The 21,824-nt window shown below is 43.4% G+C and overlaps 1 protein-coding gene across 10 annotated transcripts in view; it reads left to right on the top strand.

The window, feature by feature from the left end:
• LOC119517799 (transformation/transcription domain associated protein) overlaps positions 1 to 21,824 on the top strand; it is a 140,613-nt gene that overhangs the window by 104,368 nt on the left and 14,421 nt on the right. For 5 of the 10 annotated variants that reach the window (XM_037814799.1, XM_037814798.1, XM_037814800.1 and 2 more), the window contains 11 exons: positions 1,683 to 1,874; positions 2,534 to 2,762; positions 3,364 to 3,629; positions 4,171 to 4,271; positions 9,666 to 9,867; positions 11,076 to 11,240; positions 12,694 to 12,784; positions 14,090 to 14,289; positions 15,124 to 15,385; positions 19,474 to 19,699; positions 20,592 to 20,809. In XM_037814799.1, coding sequence (XP_037670727.1) covers positions 1,683 to 1,874; positions 2,534 to 2,762; positions 3,364 to 3,629; positions 4,171 to 4,271; positions 9,666 to 9,867; positions 11,076 to 11,240; positions 12,694 to 12,784; positions 14,090 to 14,289; positions 15,124 to 15,385; positions 19,474 to 19,699; positions 20,592 to 20,809 — 2,152 coding nt within the window. The remainder of the gene's footprint in view (positions 1 to 1,682; positions 1,875 to 2,533; positions 2,763 to 3,363; positions 3,630 to 4,170; positions 4,272 to 9,665; positions 9,868 to 11,075; positions 11,241 to 12,693; positions 12,785 to 14,089; positions 14,290 to 15,123; positions 15,386 to 19,473; positions 19,700 to 20,591; positions 20,810 to 21,824) is intronic. The other 5 variants (XM_037814802.1, XM_037814801.1, XM_037814806.1 and 2 more) reach the window with 3 other exon arrangements.

Raw genomic sequence — 21,824 nt, 5'->3', positions numbered from 1 at the left:
CAGTGCCTAGGGCTTGGCTTTCAGGTGGGGTCTGTGAGACTGCGCCTCTGGGGAGTTTGTGTTCTGAGAAATAATTGTCACTTACATGGAGGAAAGTCACTCATTTAGCTCACTCTGATGTTCCCATTTTCTCCTTTCCAAGGGTTCTTTCAGCTGTATGCGTATAATACCATTCTGTCTGTAGGTTTGATAAATGACTTCTTTCGTAAACTCTTGATTATTTCACAAGAATGGTAAGGCACTTACTGGCTTATAATAAATTCCAAAATATTTGAATAAACATTCTGGGAAATCTGCAGTAAATTAATTTCAAATGGATTTGGCAGTTTTAATTATTTACTCATTTGCCAGTGTTTAGAAGGGGTGAAAAAGCTCAACAAATTGCTTTCATTTCTGTTTCTGCACATTGCTATTACAGGGCTCCCTGCATTGGATTCATTGGTTTGATTGAACAGGTGGGGTCATTTTTTTCAGTGGGGTCAGAAGGAGAGGAGTGGCTCTGCCCTTACAGAGTAGGTATGGTGACTTGGAAGTCCAGAAAATGTGAGGTTGTGTAATTTTTAGATCGGACAGCATTGGAAGCAGATGTATCCTATCAGGTTGCTTTCCTGGATTTCCTCATCATTGGGTTACTGAGAGGCTGAGAGGGGCCCATGGATTTGAATGTGCTTTGGAAAAGCTCAGATATCATAAAAGAAGCTGAAGTGCGGTATAAACACAAGCTGGCATTGTTACTACTGTTACTGTGTGACGTCATTTTGACAGATACCATCATAGCACCAACATCTGTATGTTTTTTATTGTTACTTCCCAGAGGTGCAAAGGATGAATGTTTTATTCATCTTGTTTCAGTGAGTCTTTTAAAACTGTACTAAACTGAGATTTCCTTTTATGTTCTTCTACGCAGAGATTATATTTAAAAATTTTTACCATTTGTAGTTTTAAATGCCTTGTAAGAGATTGATAAAATGTGCTGTTGTAATGCTTTCTTCAGAAGGTCATGGGCAAACAGAGGGGCTCAGGGATGGAAATGGAGCGTGTGGGGTCTTCCCCTGGGCCCTGAACTGCATGTTTCGGGGAAACAGGACTTAGACACGACAGCTCCAGGTTCAGCCTCTGCGTGAACTAACCTGGGACAGAAGAAATGGGTGGGTGGGGGGGGTGTTTTATAGCAGATGACAAAGCGTGGCACGCTTTAAGTGACAGGTCACTCATTCTTAAAAACCTGAATCAGTACTTTATGCTTCCTTGTATAATGTGAAACACGTTAATTTCCTAGGATAACAAACATGAATTGGAAATAATTCAAAATTTTACTCATATTTGTCATAGTGGAGATATATATGTATTTAATACTTCAAAAATTCACAGGCTGACTTTGTAGCAGTGTTCATTGTTAATTTGGTCCATCACAACAGGGTAGAACAGGTGTTTTTTGGGGGAACTACTAATGACTAAAGCAATGACCCCGTGGTGTGCCTCAGTGACTAGACGTTGGCCACTCACTGATGTTTTCAGAAGACTACATGCCCAACTTTTCTAAACAAAATAAATTTGTTTATAGCCTAAGTTGTTTATTACTTTGCTTAATTTGCTATAAAAAATTGATTTTTTCTCTTTTATCCTATATACTGAGAGGGAGAATGCCCATCACTTCCTGTGTAATGTTCTTTTACCACCAGGTAGAAGTAAGTTGTCCGAAAGAGATGGCCTGGAAGGTCAACATGTACCGAGGCTACCTGGCCATCTGCCACCCTGAGGAGCAGCAGCTGAGCTTCATTGAACGGCTGGTGGAGATGGCCAGCAGCTTGGCCATCCGCGAGTGGCGGCGGCTGCCCCACGTGGTGTCCCATGTGCACACGCCGCTTCTCCAGGTATGGTCATTGTGCTGACCGCTCTCGTGGTCAAGGTTAGATTTACATAGAATTTGAGAGGAGACGTGGAAGAGAATGGGTCAGAGAAATACTTGTTTTTAAAAAATTTTACAAGCAAGTATCTGTTGTCCAAACTTGTAAATATTAAAGCTAAGTTTTCAAAATCTTTATAGTGTTATATTAATTTTGAAAATACATAGATGGAATGTGACTTGTAGCTGTGAAAACCACAGCCTAACTGCCAAGAGGTGGACAGAACAGGTCTGGAGATGCCCTGAAAGCCCCAGCCCCAGAGCACCGCCGGGCAGCACCTAGAGAAGCCCCACTCGCTGCGCGTGTCTTCACTTGACCTGACTCTGCTCACCAGCGAGGAAAGCCTTGTGCCCTGGAGACTGTCAGAAGCAATCGGTGGCAGTTGTTTCACTTCGCAGCTGCCTCAGGCAGCACGCCAGTGGGGTCACAAGAGAAGTGAAGTGTTTGGGGATGGTGGGGTGAAGAGTACATTAAATGGGGATCTAGGCTGTTTATATAGATCAGGAGGCTTCCCCTGGTGGCTGACGCATAATGTAATCAGATTCTTGATTGACTGATGTGTTTTCCTTATTTGATCTTGAATAAAAAAGACATATTTTGGAATCTCTCCTGCTGGTTCCCTGTAGGCAGCTCAGCAAATCATTGAACTTCAGGAGGCTGCGCAGATCAATGCAGGTTTACAGCCGACCAACCTGGGGAGGAACAACAGCCTCCACGACATGAAGACGGTGGTGAAGACCTGGCGGAACCGGCTGCCCATCGTGTCCGACGACTTGTCCCACTGGAGCAGCGTCTTCATGTGGAGGCAGCACCATTACCAGGGTAAACCCACCTGGTCCGGCATGCACTCATCATGTAATTTCCAGACACCCGCTGCTCTGGTTTCATGTCTTTGTTTTGTTTTTCTTTTCCCAGATTTTCTATTTTTTTGGCAGGTATGGTAGGTGGTGGTGGTGATGGTGGTGGTGATGGTGGTGGTGAAAGATGGGAAGGCTTTTTTTCCTGCTGTTACATTTTTCTGGCTATGACCGAGTTGCTGCTGGACATTGCCTGCTTGCCTTGGGGGCGCAGGCCATTGGGGTCCAAGCTCCTAGTTGAGGCGCTCTGTGTTTTGAAGCCTCCTGAGGAAGAACTGCTCTTGGGTGGCTGTGTGTACCCTTTTCCGATTTTCCTGGTCTCTTTTTCTTGTCCACGAAACCTGCCAGACATCTCTGGCTTTAGGGCAACCTTCCTAATTTCATGATCTAGTTACTCAAGAGGGTAATGCTGAATTCAATATTAGTACCTTTTATAATTTACTTTTAACATAAAATACAATGAAAAGTAACTAGGATTTATCATAGAGCTTTCCATTTTCATAAACCGTGTGTATTTGTTTTTCATTATTTGAACTTGATAGTGGAGCACTTTGACAAATGTTTGCTGTGGACTGACTGACTATTTCTTTGCTCTCTAGCGATTGTCACTGCATATGAAAATAGTTCTCAGCATGATCCGAGTTCAAATAACGCTATGCTTGGGGTTCACGCATCAGCTTCTGCAATCATCCAATATGGGAAAATTGCCCGAAAACAAGGACTGGTCAATGTAGCTCTGGATATATTAAGTCGTATTCATACTATTCCAACTGTTCCCATTGTGGATTGCTTCCAAAAGATTCGACAGCAAGTCAAATGTTATCTCCAGCTGGCAGGAGTCATGGGAAAAAACGAGTGTATGCAGGTAGATCACTGCCACTTCATGGAGGAGGATCAGAAAAGAATAAGAGAGTCCGAGGGGAAACTCTAGGTCAGATAATAGGAAAGGGGTGTTAGAATTTTCTGTAAGCCCAGTCTTAGAAGTGGGATATAAGCCTTCAAAAAGGAGAAAGGGAAGGAAAACCACTGGAGGATTTGAATTACATCTTATGGTCTCTGTTTATTCTAGGTGAATGTATTAAAGGAAAGACAGCTAACACCACACAGTTAAGAGGGTACAACGTAGATTTGGGCTACTTTCGGAGGAATATTAGTAAACACAAAGCTGAATAGACGTTAACTTTGGAGATAAGATACTTAAGTATCTAATATTAAGTTTAATATGTAATGATTCAGGTTAAATACTACTCAGTCAACACATAATCATGATAGAAAAATCTGTGTCAATGTAAAGTATACTTGTTGATGAGCTTTAGGACTTATTGCCGTGATAAATTTTTCATGAAGTTATTATGTTGATCTAGGAGTTTCAAGCACTTTTTTCCTACTCATTTTTCTTAAAACAGGGACTTGAAGTTATTGAATCTACAAACTTAAAATACTTCACAAAGGAGATGACGGCTGAATTTTATGCACTGAAGGGAATGTTCTTGGCTCAAATCAACAAGTATGTTTGTATTGGGAGGATGATAATAGAGAAACCTATCAGCATGTTTAAATAGTATTCAAAACTTGAAACCAACGTGAAACTCGAGCTAGAAATTTGTGTGAATTAGTGACAGTTGTCAGTTGTACCTCTGTAACGACAGTAACTTTCAACAATAAACTAGTGTGATGTGTAGTGCTAAAAAAATTTTTTAAAAACAAACTGCTTAAATACAAACTGGTGTTAATGGGGACTAATGTTCCCATTTTCTTACCATACATTTTGAAACAGAGTTGATTCCTTATATAGAGACATTTTTTGTTGTTAGAGCACCAGTCGTAAACTCTCCTGTGGGCACAGCCAGCCAGCCCCACTTCTGTAAAGGAACTTCTCTTGGAACGTGGCCCTGCCTGTTGGTGTTGTCTGGCTGATTTCATGCCACCACCACGGAGCTGAGGGGTCTCAAGGAGACCATATGGCCTACAAAGCCTAAGATGTTTACTGTCTGGTCCTTTAAAGAAAAAGTCAGAATGCCCCTGCTCTAGAGACATGGACGGCAAGTGACAGTTTGTAAAAGTATGCAGCTGAGGTATATGTCTGTTTATAAGATGCTGCCTATTGGCGTGGACAGAGCATTAAAGCCCACTCTTGAAACTATCAGTACATAGAGATTTCACCTTCAGAGAAGTGATTTTGTCAAGAAGTTTTTTATTCTTTCTAAAAAAAGGTTTTGAATTGAGGTATAATTCCACACAAGATAAAAATTGACCATCTGAAAGCATACAGTTCATTGGTTTTAGTGTATTAGTGTTGTGTAGCTATCACCACTAGCTGTTTTAGAACATTTCCATCACCCCAGAAAGAAACTCTGCACCTGTTAGCAGTCATTCCCCTTTCTCCTCTCCCCCCTTTCCTGACACCAGTTAATCTACTTTCAGTCTCTCTGGATTTGCTTATTCTGGTCCTTTCATAAAAATGGAATCATGCATGTAAACGGAATAATTTTCTGTCAGGCTTCCTAAACTTAGCATAACTGTGGCATAATGTGTACATGTTTTTTGTGGGCATATGTTTTCAGTTATCTTGAGCATATGCCCTGGAGTGGAAAAAATGCTGAGTCATGTGGTAATTCTACGTTTAACTTTTTGAGGAACTGCCAAACTGTTTTCCACAGTGGCTGCACCATTTTACATTTTAGTCAGGAATGTTTGAGGATTCCAGTTTCTCTGCCTCATCTCTTAACACTTGTTATTTTCTTTTATTTTTTTATTATAACCATCCTACTGAGTGTTAAGTAGTAGCTCCTTCTGGTTTTTATTTGCATTTCCCTAATACCTAATGATGTTAAGCATCTTTTCGTGTGCTTGTTGGCCATTTGTAAATGTTTTTTCAATTCCTTTTCCCATTTTTTAGGCAGATAATTTTGTCTTTTTATTGTTGAGTTGTAATTCATATATTCTGGATATTTGACTCTTATAGATAAGTAATTTGCAACTGTTTTCTCCCATCATGGGAGTTGTCTTTTTGCTGTCTTGATAGACACTCAAAAGTTTTTAATTTTGATGATGTCCAGTTCATCTGTTTTTTCTTTTGTTGCTTATGCTTTTGGTGGTGTATCAGAAACCATTGCCTAATCCAAGGACACAGAGATTTACCCCTATGTTTCCTTCTAAGAGTTTTCTGGTTTTAGCTATTACATTTGGGTTTTTTTAATCCATTTTAAGGTACTTTTTGTTTCTGTTTTCTCTTTTTTAATACATTTTTATTCTGAAATTTAATATATGTACAGAACTCTCAGAGTACAATTTAACAAGTAGTTAGCAAGTTTTGAAGAATGTTATGGGTTACTGTCTACAATTTCAGTTATTTCCTTATTGTGATATATAACATATCTTCAGAAAGATGATAACTTTCAATGTGCAATATAACAAGTAGTTATATAGGTAATTTCAAAGAATGTTATGGGTTACAATTCCACAGTTTCAGTTATTCCTTATTGTGAAATATAAGATATATACAGAAAGGTGATAGCTTTCAAAGTACAATTTAACAAGTTGCTATAGAGCAAATTTCAAAGAATGTTATGGGCTACAGTTCCACCATTTCATTTATTTCTTTCTAGCTAGTCTAGTACCCTATCATTAAAAAGACACACACACACATATATATTTATATAAAGATTCAGTATTTGTAATCCTTTGTTAAATCCTATCTTGTCTGTTGCTACCCTTCAAAGTACAATTTAACAAGTTGCTATAGAGCAAATTTCAAAGAATGTTATGGGCTACAGTTCCACCATTTCATTTATTTCTTTCTAGCTAGTCTAGTACCCTATCATTAAAAAGACACACACACACATATATATTTATATAAGATTCAGTATTTGTAATCCTTTGTTAAATCCTATCTTGTCTGTTGCTACCCCTTCCTCTTGTTTAATCACTTTTTTCACAGTCTTCAGGGGTAATTATTTTATATGATGTGAGATAGAGGTCCAGCTTCATTCTTTTGAATGTGAATATCCAATTGTCCCAGCACCATTTATTGAAAAGACTATTCTCTCCCTTACTTGTTTGGCACCCTTGTCAAAAATCAATTGACCGTTGATGTAAGGGGTTATTTGTGTACTCTCAAGACTTTCCTCTTTTTCAAGACTCTTTTTTGTTATTTGGTGTCCACTGCATTTCCATATATGTTTTAGGATCAACTTACCCATTTCTGCAGAAAGGCAGTTAGAATTCTGATAGGGATGTGTTAACTCTGTAGATCAATTTGGAAGTATATCCATTTTAACAATATTAAGTCTTCCTATTCATGAACGTGCTATGACTTTCCATTTATTTAGGTCTTATTTTATTTCACTCATTAATGTTGTATAGTTTGCAGTTTATTCCTAAGTTTTTATTACTTCTGATGCTATTATAAATGGAATTGTTTTCTTAATTTCTTGTAATTTGTAACATTACTGAATCATTTACTAGCTTTAGTAGAGTTCCTTTTGTAGATCCTTTAGAGTTTTAAAAACATGTAGAGTCGTATTGTCTGCATATAGAGATAGTTTTACTTCTTCCTTTCAAATCTGGATGCCTTTTATTCTTTTTTCTTGACTAATTGCCCTGACTACAACCTCAGATACAGTGTTGAAGTGACAAGAGCCACATCATTATCTTGTTCCCAACCATAAGGGGAAAATGTTCAGTTTTCATCACTGAGTAGGATGTTAGCCATGAGATTTTGTAGATGCCCTTTATCAGACTGAGGAAGGTCCCTTCTGTGCCTAGTTTGAGAAACAGGAACAGATGAGGAATGAGATAAGGATGCCTGCTTTCGCCACTTCTATTCAACATTTTACTCTAAGTTTTAATCAGGGCAAGTGCAAGGAAAAGAAATAAAAGGTATCCAAACTGGAATGGATAAAATAAAACTATGCCTCTTCAGATACAACATGATTTTATGTATAGAAAATCCTGAAGAATCCACACACCAAAAAAACTATTGTGCTAGTAAACAAATTTAGCAGAAGTTGCAGGTTACAAGATCAACAGACAAAAATCTGTTGTATTTTTCTATGCTAATAATAAATAATCCAAGGAGGAAAGTAAGAAAGCAATTCCATTTACAGTAGCATCCAAAAGAGTAAAATATCTAGGAGTAAATTTAACCAAGGAGGTGAAATACTTGTACACTATAAACTGAAAAAGTGCTGAAGGAAATTAAAGAATCCCTACATAAATGGAAAGACATCTCTTGTTTATTATGGATTGGAAGACTTAATATTCTCAGGGTGGATATACCAACCAAAGCAATTTACAGATTCATTGCAATCCCTTTTAAAAAAAAAAATAGCAACAGTGTTTTTGCAGAAATTTGAAAAAGCTGATCCTCAGATTCATATGAAATTGCAAGGGCCCACAAATAGCCAAACAATCTTGAAAAAGAAAAAAGCTGGAGGACTCACACCTCCTGATTTCAAAACTTGCTACAAAACTACTGTAGTAATCAGGACAGTGTATTACTGGTACAAAGACAGACATATAGACCAGTGGAAACAGAATGGTGAGTCCAGAAATAAGCCCTCCTATTTAGGGCCACTTGGTTTTTGACAAAGCTGCAAAGATAATTCAATGGGGAGAGAACAGCCTTTTCAACAAGTGATGCTGGACAACTGGATATTCACATGCAAAAGAATGGACTCCTATCTCACACCATACACAATAATTAACCCACCATGGATCAAAGACCTAAATTTAAGAGTTAAAACTATAAAGCTCTTAGATGAAAATGGATAAATCCTCATGACCTTGCATTTGCAGTGGATCTTAAATACAACCCCCAAAGCACAATCAACAAAATAAAAAACAGATGAATGGGACTTGATCAAAATGAAAAACTTTTCTGCATCAAAGGATATTACCCAGAAAGTGAAAAGGCAATCCACAGAATGGTAGAAAATAGTTGCAAATCATATATCAGATAAAGTCCTAGTTATCCACAATATATTAAAAAAACTCTTTTACCACTCAACAACAAAAAGACAAATCACCCAATTAAAAATGGGCAAAGGACTTGAATAAACATTTCTCCAAATGAAATTTACAAAGGCCAATAAGCACATGAAAAGGTGGTTCAACATCATTAATCATTAGGGGATTGCAAATCACAGCCACAGTGAGATACCACTTCACACTCAGCAGAATGGCTGTAGTCCAGAAAAAAGAAAAAGGAGTGTTGGCAAGGATGTGGAAAAGTCGAAACCCTTGTGTATTGCTGGCAGGAATGTAAAATGGTGCAGCTGCTGTGGAAAAGTTTTTGGCAGTTCCTCAAAAATTTAAATTTAGAAATACCATACGCCTAGCAATTCCACTCCTAGATATATACTCAAAAGAATTGAAAACAGGGACCAAACAGATACCTGACCCCAATGGTTGATAGCAACACTGTTTACAATAGCCAAAAGGGGGGAACAATTCAAATGTCCATCAGGGATAAATGGATAAACACAATGCAATATATAAAAACAATTCAGTATTATTCAGCTAGGAGAGGAATGAAGTTCTGATACAGGCTACAATGTGGCTGAACCTTGGAAACTATGCTAGGTGAAAGTAGGCAGCCACAAAAGGCCATGTGTTGCATGATTCCATTTATATGAAATATCTAGAATATAGAATAAGTAAATCCGTAGACACAGAAAGAAGATTGGTGGTTGCCAGAGGCTGGAAGTGGGAGTATTGGGGAGTGAGTGTTTAGTGTGCTCAGTGTTTTCTTTTGGGTGGTGTAAATGTTTAGGACTTGATATATGAATTGTAAATGTACTAAATACCTCTGAAATATACTTTAAAACAATTTATGTTACGTGAATTTCACCTCAATAGAAAACAAAAATTGATATTTTCCTTTTGTGTCGTCTTCCAGGTCCGAGGAAGCAAACAAAGCCTTTTCTGCAGCTGTGCAGATGCATGATGTGCTGGTGAAAGCCTGGGCAATGTGGGGCGATTACCTGGAGAACATCTTCGTGAAGGAGCGGCAGCTGCATCTTGGAGTGTCTGCCATTACCTGTTACCTGCATGCATGTCGGCATCAGAATGAGAGCAAATCAAGGAAATACTTAGCCAAGGTCAGGCCAAAAGAATTAGCTTTGACCAAAGACCACCTTCAAGTTTGGACACAAATTTAGCTACTATTTAATAAACCATGCTGGGTGCAAGACATTATTTCATGCCTTAACTCTTCATGCTCATCACTTACATTTTAAAGCTGAGAAAATCCTAGGTGTCTGTAGGATCCCAGGATTTTAATAGTGGACACACTAGACCAGAATCTGGGTCGTAGGACTCTTAGCTCCACTCGTATCTTTGAGACCTCACTCTGGAGAGAGATTCCTGTGGCCTGATGAGACAGTCTGGAAGCAGAACTTAGATCCTAGGCATATGTGGATGTTAACCTCTCAGCTGCAGGGCTTGCGGCCCACACAGCCCAGCCAAGGCGGTCAACGCTGGTGGCAGAAAACGTGGAATCAGCGCAGTTTCTGGAAAGACGCAGGGGAAGGTCATGGTTGCTAGTGTTCTTTCTCACACGTATCACCGGGCACCGGGAGGTGACTGATAAGTACCTGCTGAGCAGGTGGTCACTCAAGGTTGAGATCCTTCTTTTCCCTCTCACGAAACATAAATCCCAGGACTAACACTTGCAGAAAATATAAGAATAAGTTGTTCTAAGTTCTGTCTTTTCTGTTTTGTCTGTTAAAGGTTTGAATTTCTTAGAATTCCTTGATCTAAATGTCAAGTTTTGAATGTACAGCAATACTTAGTAGTTAAAGCTGTCTGTAGGAATACAAGGCAACTGGGGGCACACGGCCTAAATGTCTGACTCCGAGTTTGTTATGGCTATAAAGGTGTCAGAAGTCTGGACACCAGGCTGCCACCCGTCGCCTCCCTGATCCTAGCGTATTCATCTCAGGTTTTTAGCAACGTTCCGTCTTGTCATTAGATCGTTCCACGCATGTGACTCAGCAGCTCAGCGAGCCTTTGCCATCTGCCCGGTGCTGCCTTGGGGTATGGTGTAGTGGCTGCTGGCAAGCTAGGACTTGGGCCACTTAGGAATTGTCCTTGGAGTTCAGTCAAGATAAAAACTGTATTCACATGTAGGTTTTATTCATACTGTGAGATTTATACATTGCATTACTACTCTTGGCCCTTTTATAGATACTTTTCCACTTTGCCAATAAAGCGTCTTTCTTTGGTATTTTGTTGTTGAGAAAAAACGTCATTTGATTAAGGGCCTCAGGATTTTCATTCAACTCTAGAATGTTTCCTTCTCTTGTAGGTACTGTGGCTTTTGAGTTTTGATGACGACAAGAACACGTTGGCAGATGCTGTGGACAAGTACTGCATTGGCGTGCCGCCCATCCAGTGGCTGGCCTGGATCCCACAGCTGCTCACCTGCCTGGTCGGCTCGGAAGGGAAGCTGCTTTTGAACCTTATTAGCCAGGTGGGAATAGTGACATGCCTTCACTCACCAAAAGAAATGATGTCTTCCTCTCTCAGGGTGTCTGAAAGGAGTCAGAGATGGGAAGAGTTAAACATTTAATATTGGTCAATGCAAAGGACAGTGAAAAGTTACTGAATTAAAAGTTATATGAGAGTTGAAAGGAAATAACTATTAGAACATTACAGTATTAGAATTTTAATTTTTTTGCTTGGACATCTTCCCACACGATGCAAGTAAAATAAACATTCAACGAAAATGTTACTAAGATTTACTGATGGCTACTCTGAGAGGTGAAATGTATATCTGCCTGAGAATTTATATTTGATCTCCTGCCGTGTGCTAGGAGCTCTTCTGAGCTTCCCTTAAGATGAAACCTTACCCACGGTTGTGTGGTTGTCACCCTTTGCACGGTGGCAGGTGGTGTGGGGGACTGAACAGACTGGCTGGGATCCTGTAGAGAGGCTTTCCTTTGGGAAGGGTTTGAAAATGTCCCTCACCTGTGGAAAAACTGAGGGGTGGAGGAAGGACCCAAACAGGAGAGACTTCTGTGAAGTTGGATGTGGGATGCAGGACCTTGAGTGCTTATTGTTACAGAATGACGAGTAATACAGTTTTTCATGGGAGAAGAGCCCGGTAACCAGTCTTTAGGAAGAGGCGGCTCATCATTCTGTTCGTCCTGTTTAGTCTGCACTTTGCGTGTGGTGCGTCTTCAGCATGGGACCATCCCTGAGAGGACGTCACTGTGTTCTGGGCATTGGGCTTAGAGTTTACCTGTCGGGAACAGATCTAGAAGATTTGCTGTTGTTCATCGGACATCTCTTAACGTACATTAGCAGCCACCCTGCGGCCGGTGGCAGAGTTAATTGTTATTCCTTTATTCACTTTATGGGTACATTTTAAGGGCCAGAGTAGCTTGCTAAATAATGTCAACTCAGCACTTTGGAGGAGCCGTAAAAATGGTGCTTCTCACCTGAAGTGGACATTTCTCAGCCTCCTTGCTGCCACCATGTGGGGTCAGGTTATTCCCCAATGGGCCTCATTATCAGTTAGTTAGAATTAGTTCATGCTTCCCAGGGAATTGTGTCAAATACAAAGTCTAACTGGTGTCCCGTTTTTCCCCTGCTATTTGCCAGGGTAAGATCGGGGGTTTGTGCATTTTGCCGTTCTCAGGTTTACTGAGTATAATGGAAGCGGGGTTTCTCTGTCATTCAGAGCCCTTGGGCAGAATTGATGAAATGCACCATTTTGAACTTTCTAGATCTTTCAAGCTGAATTGGATAACTTGCCTGCTGTTAGATAACTTGCCTCAGGGGTGGCTCGGTGCAGTGTCTGCCTCCTTGTCCATGTGCAGACCCATTTGTGACCTGACGTCAGTGTTTGTCAAAAACAAATTGTCTGCCGCGAGGAGCCCAGTGGGGAGCCAGTACCCTTACTCCCATGTATCTCTGAGCAGGTGGGACGAGTGTACCCCCAGGCCGTCTACTTCCCCATCCGGACACTGTACCTCACCCTGAAGATAGAGCAGCGGGAGCGCTACAAGAGCGGTAGGTCTCCAGGGCAGGCCAGTGGCCAGGTGGAGAGCCCAGTCCATGCGGGACATTCCCCCTCCGGCTGGCTGCAGATGCCTTCCCGCCCCAGCTCACTTCCTGGCACATGGCCAGTCTTTTCTGTAGCCAGTGAGGGGCCACTTGGGGGGGTGGGAAGACAAAGCACAGTCTCGGAGTAAAGTTTAAGGTTCCCTTTTGCCATGATGCACGAAAGCACTTGTTTACCTCAGTGACTGGACCCATAAGAAGAAAAAGTACACCACGTTTTTGGCTATAGAAATCTATGAAGTTTAATCTCTCATGAGAGTTAAAAATACACCCCAATAAGCAGTACAAGTACCAATCCCTGTGTGTGTGCGCTGTTCAGGCTCTAAGGAGCATCTTCAGCATAGAAAGCAGGCTTACCAAATGGTTGTCAAAACTTACTCAAAATATAAAACTAACCCATATTGAATAGTCTTAGTATATAAAGAAAAACTAGCTTAAGTGTTTGCTATACCCACTAAGCATGGAGCTGTGTAAAGGATGAAGGACCGTTGGCCGTGCACTGTTTCTAACCTCCAGGCACTGATGCCGTGAGGCCAGCGCCTTCCCGGGGCAGTGGCTGGGTTTGCTATGCTGTGCTCCCAGCACCCACTAATGAGCTGGGTGGGCTAGGGGTGGGTTCACCTCTAACCTCCTAAGAGTCTACTTGGGTAGACTCTTGTTATGGTCATTTCAAAATTCAGATATTTTTAGTTCTGAGACTAAATATGTTGAGCTGAAGCCAGATAAATAGGCATTAGGGGCTCTACAGTCTGTTTCTCATACAGCAAGTGACTGTTTTTTAAAAATATTTTATTTATGTGGTTTGGCTTTCTTGGATGAAAAATGTAGACTTGCTTATTAACAACTTTTAGATGTTATGAGCTATAGTAGCAAGGAATATTTTTCCAAACCTTTTTATTTTTAAAATGCTCTAACTTGAACAGTTGAAGGCAGAGTACAGTGAACACATGTACACCCCTCACCCAGATTCTTTAGTCAACTTTTTGCCATATTTGCTTTCTCTCCTAACGTAAGTATGCTTTTTCCCCTGAACCGTGAGATGCTAAGCTGCAGACCCCTGGGCTCCTTGCCCCTCAATGCTCCCGTGCGCCTTCTTAGAACGAGGGTGCCCACCCGTGACCCAGGTGCATGGCCTCGTGGGTGCAGCACACCGTCGGGAACCAGCATTCCTTTGGCTGGTGGGTCCCGTAGAGCCCCGAGTGCTCGCATCAGTCAGTTTTGCGCTGACATTGGCGTTGTGTGTGTTGCTCTCAGATTCTGGACAGCAGCAGCCCAGTTCAGTGGGTAACCAGTCCCATTCTGCATCAGATCCAGGGCCCATCCGAGCCACGGCCCCCATGTGGCGCTGCAGCCGAATCATGCACATGCAGCGGGAGCTCCACCCCACCCTGCTGTCTTCCCTGGAGGGCATCGTCGACCAGATGGTCTGGTTCCGAGAGAACTGGCATGAAGAGGTACTGGGGCGGGGTCTTGGGGGGAGGGGTGGCCATTTGGGGTGGGGACAGATTGTTCTATGCTTGGGTGGTTGGGTTTTCTTTAGATTGTGCTGCCTGGTCATTTTATAAAAGCTAAGTTTTGTAGTTATTGAATTTAACAATGGAGCTGGCAAGTAGTTCATCTCTTCCTACTGGATAGCCTTAAATAATTGAAACAGGAGACTTCAAAAGAGCATGAAATTCAGAAAGCCACTTTTTGCAGTTAAAATGCTTTGCTCCATTCTATGTGCTCAATCACTTATTGTGCATTTGTGAATTAGCAGTCGTGGGTATGAGCCAGAATAGTTACGTAGATAATCGGCAGCCCGTTTCCAGAGATGGGGGATTCTTCAGTGTTTCTCATCAGCCAGGCTGCCCCCTTAGTGATGTTTTGCTTAAGCTGACATTCAACTCGGAAAGCCTTTAGTACCTAAACGTTCATCTAGTGGGGCCACAGGGCCATCCAGTTACTATTGTAGACGTTTTGTGTGTGCTCCCACATGCTATCTGAAAATAAGGTTTTGTCCTTGGCTAACCAGCAGAAGGGTGTGTGTGTGACCAAAAAAGGTGTGTGGTTTGTTTCTTCTCCGTCTGGACCTTAGTCCTCATTAAAAAGGCCAGCTCGCTGCATCCAGCGCACAGGCAGTTCCATCTCTTCTGCACACGTTGATTTTATGCCTGTGGGTCCCAGTGCCGGGTGGACACAGCATGACCTGTGGTGATGGCATATGCTTGCTGGGTGCTTTGGGGTCGGTTAGTTGCTTGAACTGAGAGCTCTATTTTGTGAAGTATCTCTGCTGTCTTTTCCTCTAGGTTCTCAGGCAGCTTCAACAGGGCCTGGCAAAATGTTACTCTGTTGCATTTGAGAAAAGTGGAGCAGTGTCAGATGCCAAAATCACTCCCCACACGCTCAATTTTGTCAAGAAGTTGGTGAGCACATTCGGGGTAGGCCTGGAGAATGTGTCCAACGTCTCAACCATGTTCTCCAGTGCAGCCTCCGAGTCTCTGGCCCGGCGGGCCCAGGCCACTGCTCAGGACCCCGTCTTTCAGAAGCTGAAAGGCCAGTTCACAACCGGTAAGTTTCGCTTTCCTTTTCCTGTAGCTCTGTGCCAGTTATATTAATCCGTGGTCTTTATCATTGCTGTATTTGGCACTGGTTATATTTTATTTAAAATATAGACTTCAAAACTCAAATAGAAACCACAACTATCCTTGGATTTTCTGTGTGGATTTTCTCTGGAGACTACAGTTCCATCTCTCCAGTGAAAGATCAGGGTATTGGAGCCTGAAAAGGGGGTTAGAAAATTGGTGGTTCTCAGGCCCAGACCCCCCTCTTTCCTTCCCTAATCCCTTCATCTACTTGTTTTGGTGAGAACTAATATAAGGTGTGGCATTGGGACTCGGAAGTGCAGGGCTTAAGATGACAAGTAAAGGATAAATGTGTAGCGAGTTCTGGTGGCAAAGTCAAGGGTAGATTGTACTTCCAGCACTTCCCAGGGCCTCAGTGGCTTGGATCTAGTTCTGCCCTTCACCGTGAGAACTGGGCAAGTCTCCTTCGTCCCGAGTCTCTTCAGTCAAGGGGGACACACCCAGGCATCCACACCCGCTGTGTGCACACTCGGCGAGGCCCCGTCACGGGCAGCTGCACACATTCATCCCTCCCTTTCCTGACCTGCCGGGTGGTCGTCTCCCAGACACGTCAGGTCAGCCTGAGGAGTCATTCCTATAGGGTTTTATCTCTTGAGTGTCAATATGAGTGATCGTCACGTGAAAACAAGATTTGTCTATAAAAGTTCCTGGAGCTGAAAGAAACATTACCACTTTTGCGATTGTCTCTGACACAGTTTTTCTTCACTTTAAAATAAATGGTTCACATTTTTAGACAGTTAAGGTACCTTTTCATGACTCACTGTATCTTAGAGAACACAGTTAAAAAACATGTTTTTCTATAGAGTAGGTTGAAATCTTAGAATATTTCCTTTGTGAAGTTTATATGATGCGTGGTCTATTACTTTTTTCTGAAAAAGGAAGAGTCTAAGACGAAAATACGGAAACCATAACATTTTACTTAAAAGAATGATATTCAGTATATCTTTATCTCAAAATGTCCAGATAATTAAATTATTAAATTAAATGTAGTCTGAAATAGAAGATTAGAAGTGGAGTGGATCATCTGGATTTTGATCTCAAAAAATCAGAAAATTGAAACTTGAAAGAAGACGGCTAATAAGGCTTCTGATCAACCTCAATTGTAGTCATTTACAGAAATTTAAATCAAGAGCCCTCCAACTGCTTTGGTTTCTTTCCAGCGTGTTCCCAGGGAAGGTGTCTCTGACCATGATACTGTGCTCTAATCTTCTCTAGAGGTGAGAGCTGCCCTTTCCTTCTGGAGTGCCATCACTCCAGCTGTCTGTAAAAGGGGAAGAGGGCTCAGAAACAGGACAGACTTACGTTCATGCAGGACCTTGGGCACACGTCAACAGCCGCCTTAGTTATAGCCCCAAACTGGAATCTTCCCAAACGTCCTTCATAGGGTGAATGGTTAAACAAAGCATGATATAGCCATGCTCAGCAGTCAAAGGAATTCTCTGCTGACTCTCAGGACTTGAAGAACCTTGATGAAATTGTGCTGAGGGAAAAAAAGCCAACCAGAAGGATCTGTACTGCATGAGTCAGTCTATGAAATGTTTGGCATATGCTCCTAGAGATGGAGAACGGATAAGTGGTTGCTGGGAGTTAGGGATGGATGTGACCGTGATGGGGTGACATGAGAGTGTCTCGGGGTGACGCGTCAGCTGAGCACTTGCTTGTGGGGTGGGTACGTGAAACTGCACATGACAGAGCTTTCACAGACACGCGCGAGTACATATGTAAGTGGAAACGTCCGAGTTAGCTCTGGGTTGTGCCAGCATCAGTGCCTTGGTAGGAAGTCAGCATGGGAAGGAGCAGCTGAGGACAGGTACACAGGACTTCCGACGAACACTTCTGTGCAACTTCCTATGAATCTATAAGGATTCCAAAATAAAAGTAAAAAAAAAAAAAAACAGTTCATCACAATCAGGTCTGGGACCCTCCTTGAGCAGATTTGCTGAGTGTCGCATTGGTGAGGTGCCTCCGTCCTGGTGCGGGCAGACTGGCAGCTCCTCCATGGAGAGTGGGTGCCCTTGTCACCCTGTCTGTGCGGGTGCCCCGTAATGGGCTCTCTGGGTGGTGGAGACAGCACAGCTCAACATTGAAGAGAAACCAGAAACCTGCCATAAAACACACGAGAAAACATGTTTGCTCTTGTGAAGTTGATTTCATCCGTGTTGGGTTCCCTTCTTAAAGGGACAGTGGTGATTAGACCCTGGACTCTGAGCCTCACGTTGCGCTGAGGGCCTAACGTGTGCTGCCTCGTTTAAGCCCAGGGGATGGGTATTGTTATTTCTGTTCCAGCTTCATGGGTGTAAAAGAGGCTCCAAGAGGCTCAGAAATGTGCTTTAAGTGGATGGATGGCTTGTGAGTGGACGAACCACAATTCCAAGCCGGGCCCAGAAGCACTGCCCCATCCAGTGCGCGTCATCTCCCTGGGGCTCAGATTCTGGGGTTGGCAGCTTGCCTTAAAACTCTTTCACCTTCTCGTGAATTGCAGCCCAGGGTTTTAGGTATACCAGGTCTTCTCTTACTGCGCCCAACAGCAGGTTTCCCCCGCCCTGACACCCACTCTTCTGGGTCGAGCAACAGGTAGCGTGGTTGTGCTTAGGGGCCATTTGTAGGACAAACATGGTGTCGTGTTGCTTGGTTTGTTGGCCGGGCGCACGTAGTTTATGCGCTAATTAAGTGTGCGTGTGAAGCAGTGGCCCACAATGCTGGACACGGGGCTGCAGGGACAGGTGTCCCACGGACAGCACACAGCCCTCTGCACTGCCTGTGAGGCCTCCCGCATCCACGTGGAGTGGGCCTCCGCAAGTTCCTGGGTCCACAGTGATGTGTTGACGCTTGTGATTTCGGTACATTTGGATCCAGTCTCACTGCAGCACTCTGCAGGAGGGGCACGTGGTGAGGGAGGCAAGTCTCTGCAGGGCCTGTGGGGGACTCTGCCCCAGCCAGGCTCCCGGGGGCTGCAAGAAGAGGGGAGACCAGAGCCTGGCCAGGCTCCCAGGGTTACCCCACAGCACTTGTATCTGCAGCAAACTCTGGGCAAATCAGAATGCAAAATGTTTCAGATCCACTTGAATAAGCTCCGGAGACACAGGGCCCCTTGGTTCTGTGAAGGACGTGTTTGAGAGGTGTCTGCCACGCAGCCCAGAGTCTGATTTAGCCTCAGGAGAATGGGGTCTGTGGCTAGTGCTCCTCGAGGCTCCCACGAAGTCTGTGTTTCATGGCAGAAGTGGTTTTCAGGTTGACAAGGGAGCCTTCCACTTTTGATGCTAATCTGAGAGGGAATGAAGGGTGGTAGTTTTTTTAAAAGGACTTTTATATTTAATTGGCCTTTTAATATTAAGTCTCAATAAAATCTGAGGTATATTAATTAGAATTTTTTTTAATTGCTTAAATGAAATGTGTATGTTTTCCTTTTTGTCATTTGGCTTCTTGCCTTAATTCCTTCTAATTCGCTCGTTTGTGATTTCATTCTCTCCTGGATATTTTATTTTTTCTCTTCCTTAGTTTCAAATTGATGATTCTTGGTTTTGAACACAGGGCCTTTGTTGCTGGGTGTGGTGCTTGTGCCCAGATGGGGTGCCGAGGGGGCTGTGGTTCTTGTCCTCGGGGGACCGTGCGTGAGGAGGACGCTGGAGGCTCTGGCATTTCCTGTGTGGAGATGGGCGAGATGGTTGAGCCGGGGCCTCCCGGGGGCCTGTGTGCTCCTCTCGCCCATGTCCTTGCGTGGCAGGGTCCCACTGTGGTTGGGGTTGAGCTCCGTGTGTTTGGTGTTCCTTCTCTCATCTTCTCGAGTTTGAGGCATGCACCCCAGTCGCGAGAAGGCCGCACACTCTGGCTTCTCCTGCCCTCTCAGGCCTTAACTTACACTTACAGCAAGAGAGACGTCAAATGTTTTGTTCCAAACTATATATGGAACATGCCTGTTTCGTTCCTGGTGGGTGCTTGCGCAAGGATTTTTTTCCATCAGTTAGAAATAGGCCAGATGATTAAAAATGTTTTTAATCATATTTTGTTTTGAAGATTTTGACTTCAGTGTTCCAGGATCCATGAAGCTCCATAATTTAATTTCTAAATTGAAAAAATGGATCAAAATCTTAGAGGCTAAAACCAAGCAACTTCCAAAATTCTTCCTCATCGAAGAAAAGTGCCGTTTTTTGAGCAATTTCTCAGCACAAACAGCTGAAGTAGAAATTCCTGGGGAATTTCTGATGCCAAAGCCAACACATTATTATATCAAGATCGCTCGGTAAGTGAACCTGAACTGGCAGAGTGGTAATTAACATACTTCACCCTGCGAAAACAGCCGGGGTGCTGCCTCCCGGGGTGGCCGAGGCCTTGAGTTCAGATTGGGTTTTGCTTCCCTTCCCTTATTCTCTCCTTTCCTGTGAGCTGGAACGATAGAAGATGGCTCTAGACTTGGAGTAATTAAGCACCAGGTAAAGTCTTATTTTACTCATAGCTTACATGTCTTGATTGAATGAAATTTGTGTTTGGTTTCAAAAAGAACCTTTTCTGAATCCCGACAGACCTGGATGAAGTGTAGTTTCCCCATCTCTTGTTAACTCCTGAAGTGCCATATTCAAAACAGAGTCAGAACATTGTAACATTTGCTGGTGCTTGTTGCATCTCGTTTGAAATGTAAAAGTGCTTTGAAGAGGCTTCCCTTGATGAGCTTGCTTCCTTTTTCTTTCCGAAGTGGACACAGAGCTCTTCTTTCTCAGACCCCCTGTTCATTTCCCTTCCCTCCACGTCCTGCTTGGACCTGGCCAGCCCCCCTCCCTGGCTGCATCGAGCAGGTGGCAGGCTGTGCTGGCCCCAGGGCTTGCTCCTTGGGGCCAGAGAGGGCCGCCTTGCCCCAACACCCCAATCCCGGGCTCCCCAGCCACCCACCCACCCAACCTTCACTTCTGGCTGCTGGTACCCTCCAAGGCACATCAGTAGCCCGCCTTTAGCTACTGAAGGTGGACCTGGTGGCATATTTTCTTGAAAGCCTAGTTTCGTCTTCTATCCACTTAACGCTTTCCCTTTCCCTGACAGTTCTAACTACTGTTTTTATAAAGCTCCATTTTCTTCTGACGGAAGGGGCTGGAAATTGAGACTTGGGGCGTCTGTGCTGCATTATCCACTTGTCTTGGTAGGTTTATGCCCAGGGTGGAGATTGTGCAGAAGCACAACACCGCGGCCAGGAGACTGTACATCCGCGGGCACAATGGCAAGATTTACCCGTACCTGGTCATGAACGATGCCTGCCTCACGGAGTCTCGGAGGGAGGAGCGTGTGCTGCAGCTGCTTCGCCTGCTGAACCCCTGTCTGGAGAAGAGGAAGGAGACTACGAAGAGGCACCTGTTCTTCACAGGTACGAGAGCCCCACGCCGGGGGCCCATGAGGAGCTCTCCGGGTTTGCTGCAGCTCACGTTTGCCTCTGCGGATTTTCACGTGTGCTGTCTGTGTGAGGATGGTTCTAAACGTGCCTTGCAGCACAGCCTTGGAGTGAGGAACAGCCCCCCAGACAGAGTCCCTGCCCTGGAAGAAGCCACTCCCTGGCTGTTAGTGTCCTCCTTGTGTGACGGGACTTGGTGCATGTGGGTGTTGGAGAAGGGGTCACAGGCCTGTGTACGCTGGCTGTAGTCACCAGCACCTTCCTGCCCGGGCAGGCCCAGGGTGCACAGAGTGCTAGCCGTCACAGTAACGTCACATCTCAAGTCTTAAATAAATTCTCTTTGAACTCCTCCTCCTGGACCACTTGCTGCTATGTGTAGTTAGTGCCTGGGTGTGCTTCCTGGGGCACAATACAAGACTTTGGGAAATTCAGGAAGCCCTGGGAAGGCCACAGAAATCTTGCTCAAGTGGCAACTAGTAGCTTCACCTGTTGAGTGAAGTCTTCCCATAACTGTTTCCTCGTGGGTAATTTGTGAGTGACCAGTTTCTGTTTCAGAGATGCAGTGAGACACCTGTAGTCCTACCTAGAGAAGAGAACCATTGTTAAGATATTTTAGCATAGAATCTCTGAGTTTAAGAGCCTAAGTCAATGCATATTATCTGGTCCTGTACATAAGTTGCTTCTGACAGATGAAGTGTCATCCAGCCCATTTTGACCTAAAATCTCTGCCCCGTAAGTTCTATATCCTCCCCCAAAACAAGTAGATTCAAAAAACAAGTCTAAAGGAAGCTTGAAGTACACCATAGAAGGCTGCAGGCATTCGAATGTGTATAAACATGGTCTTTAGTGTTGATCCCATAGTGGGATCAAACACAGAGATTGCTCTATGCTTTTTCCAAAGAAACTAACTCCTGGTTGGCACTAAGTCACAGACCAAATAAATGCCCTGGAGTCATTTTGGAATTTCTCGTGGTTTGGAGTGTGGTGGCAA

The sequence above is a fragment of the Choloepus didactylus genome, chromosome 21, assembly GCF_015220235.1.
Source record: "Choloepus didactylus isolate mChoDid1 chromosome 21, mChoDid1.pri, whole genome shotgun sequence".
Taxonomy (NCBI): Eukaryota; Metazoa; Chordata; class Mammalia; order Pilosa; family Megalonychidae; genus Choloepus; species Choloepus didactylus.
Note: the sequence above shows the minus strand (reverse complement) of the source record. Positions and strands in the feature narration are given on the sequence as shown.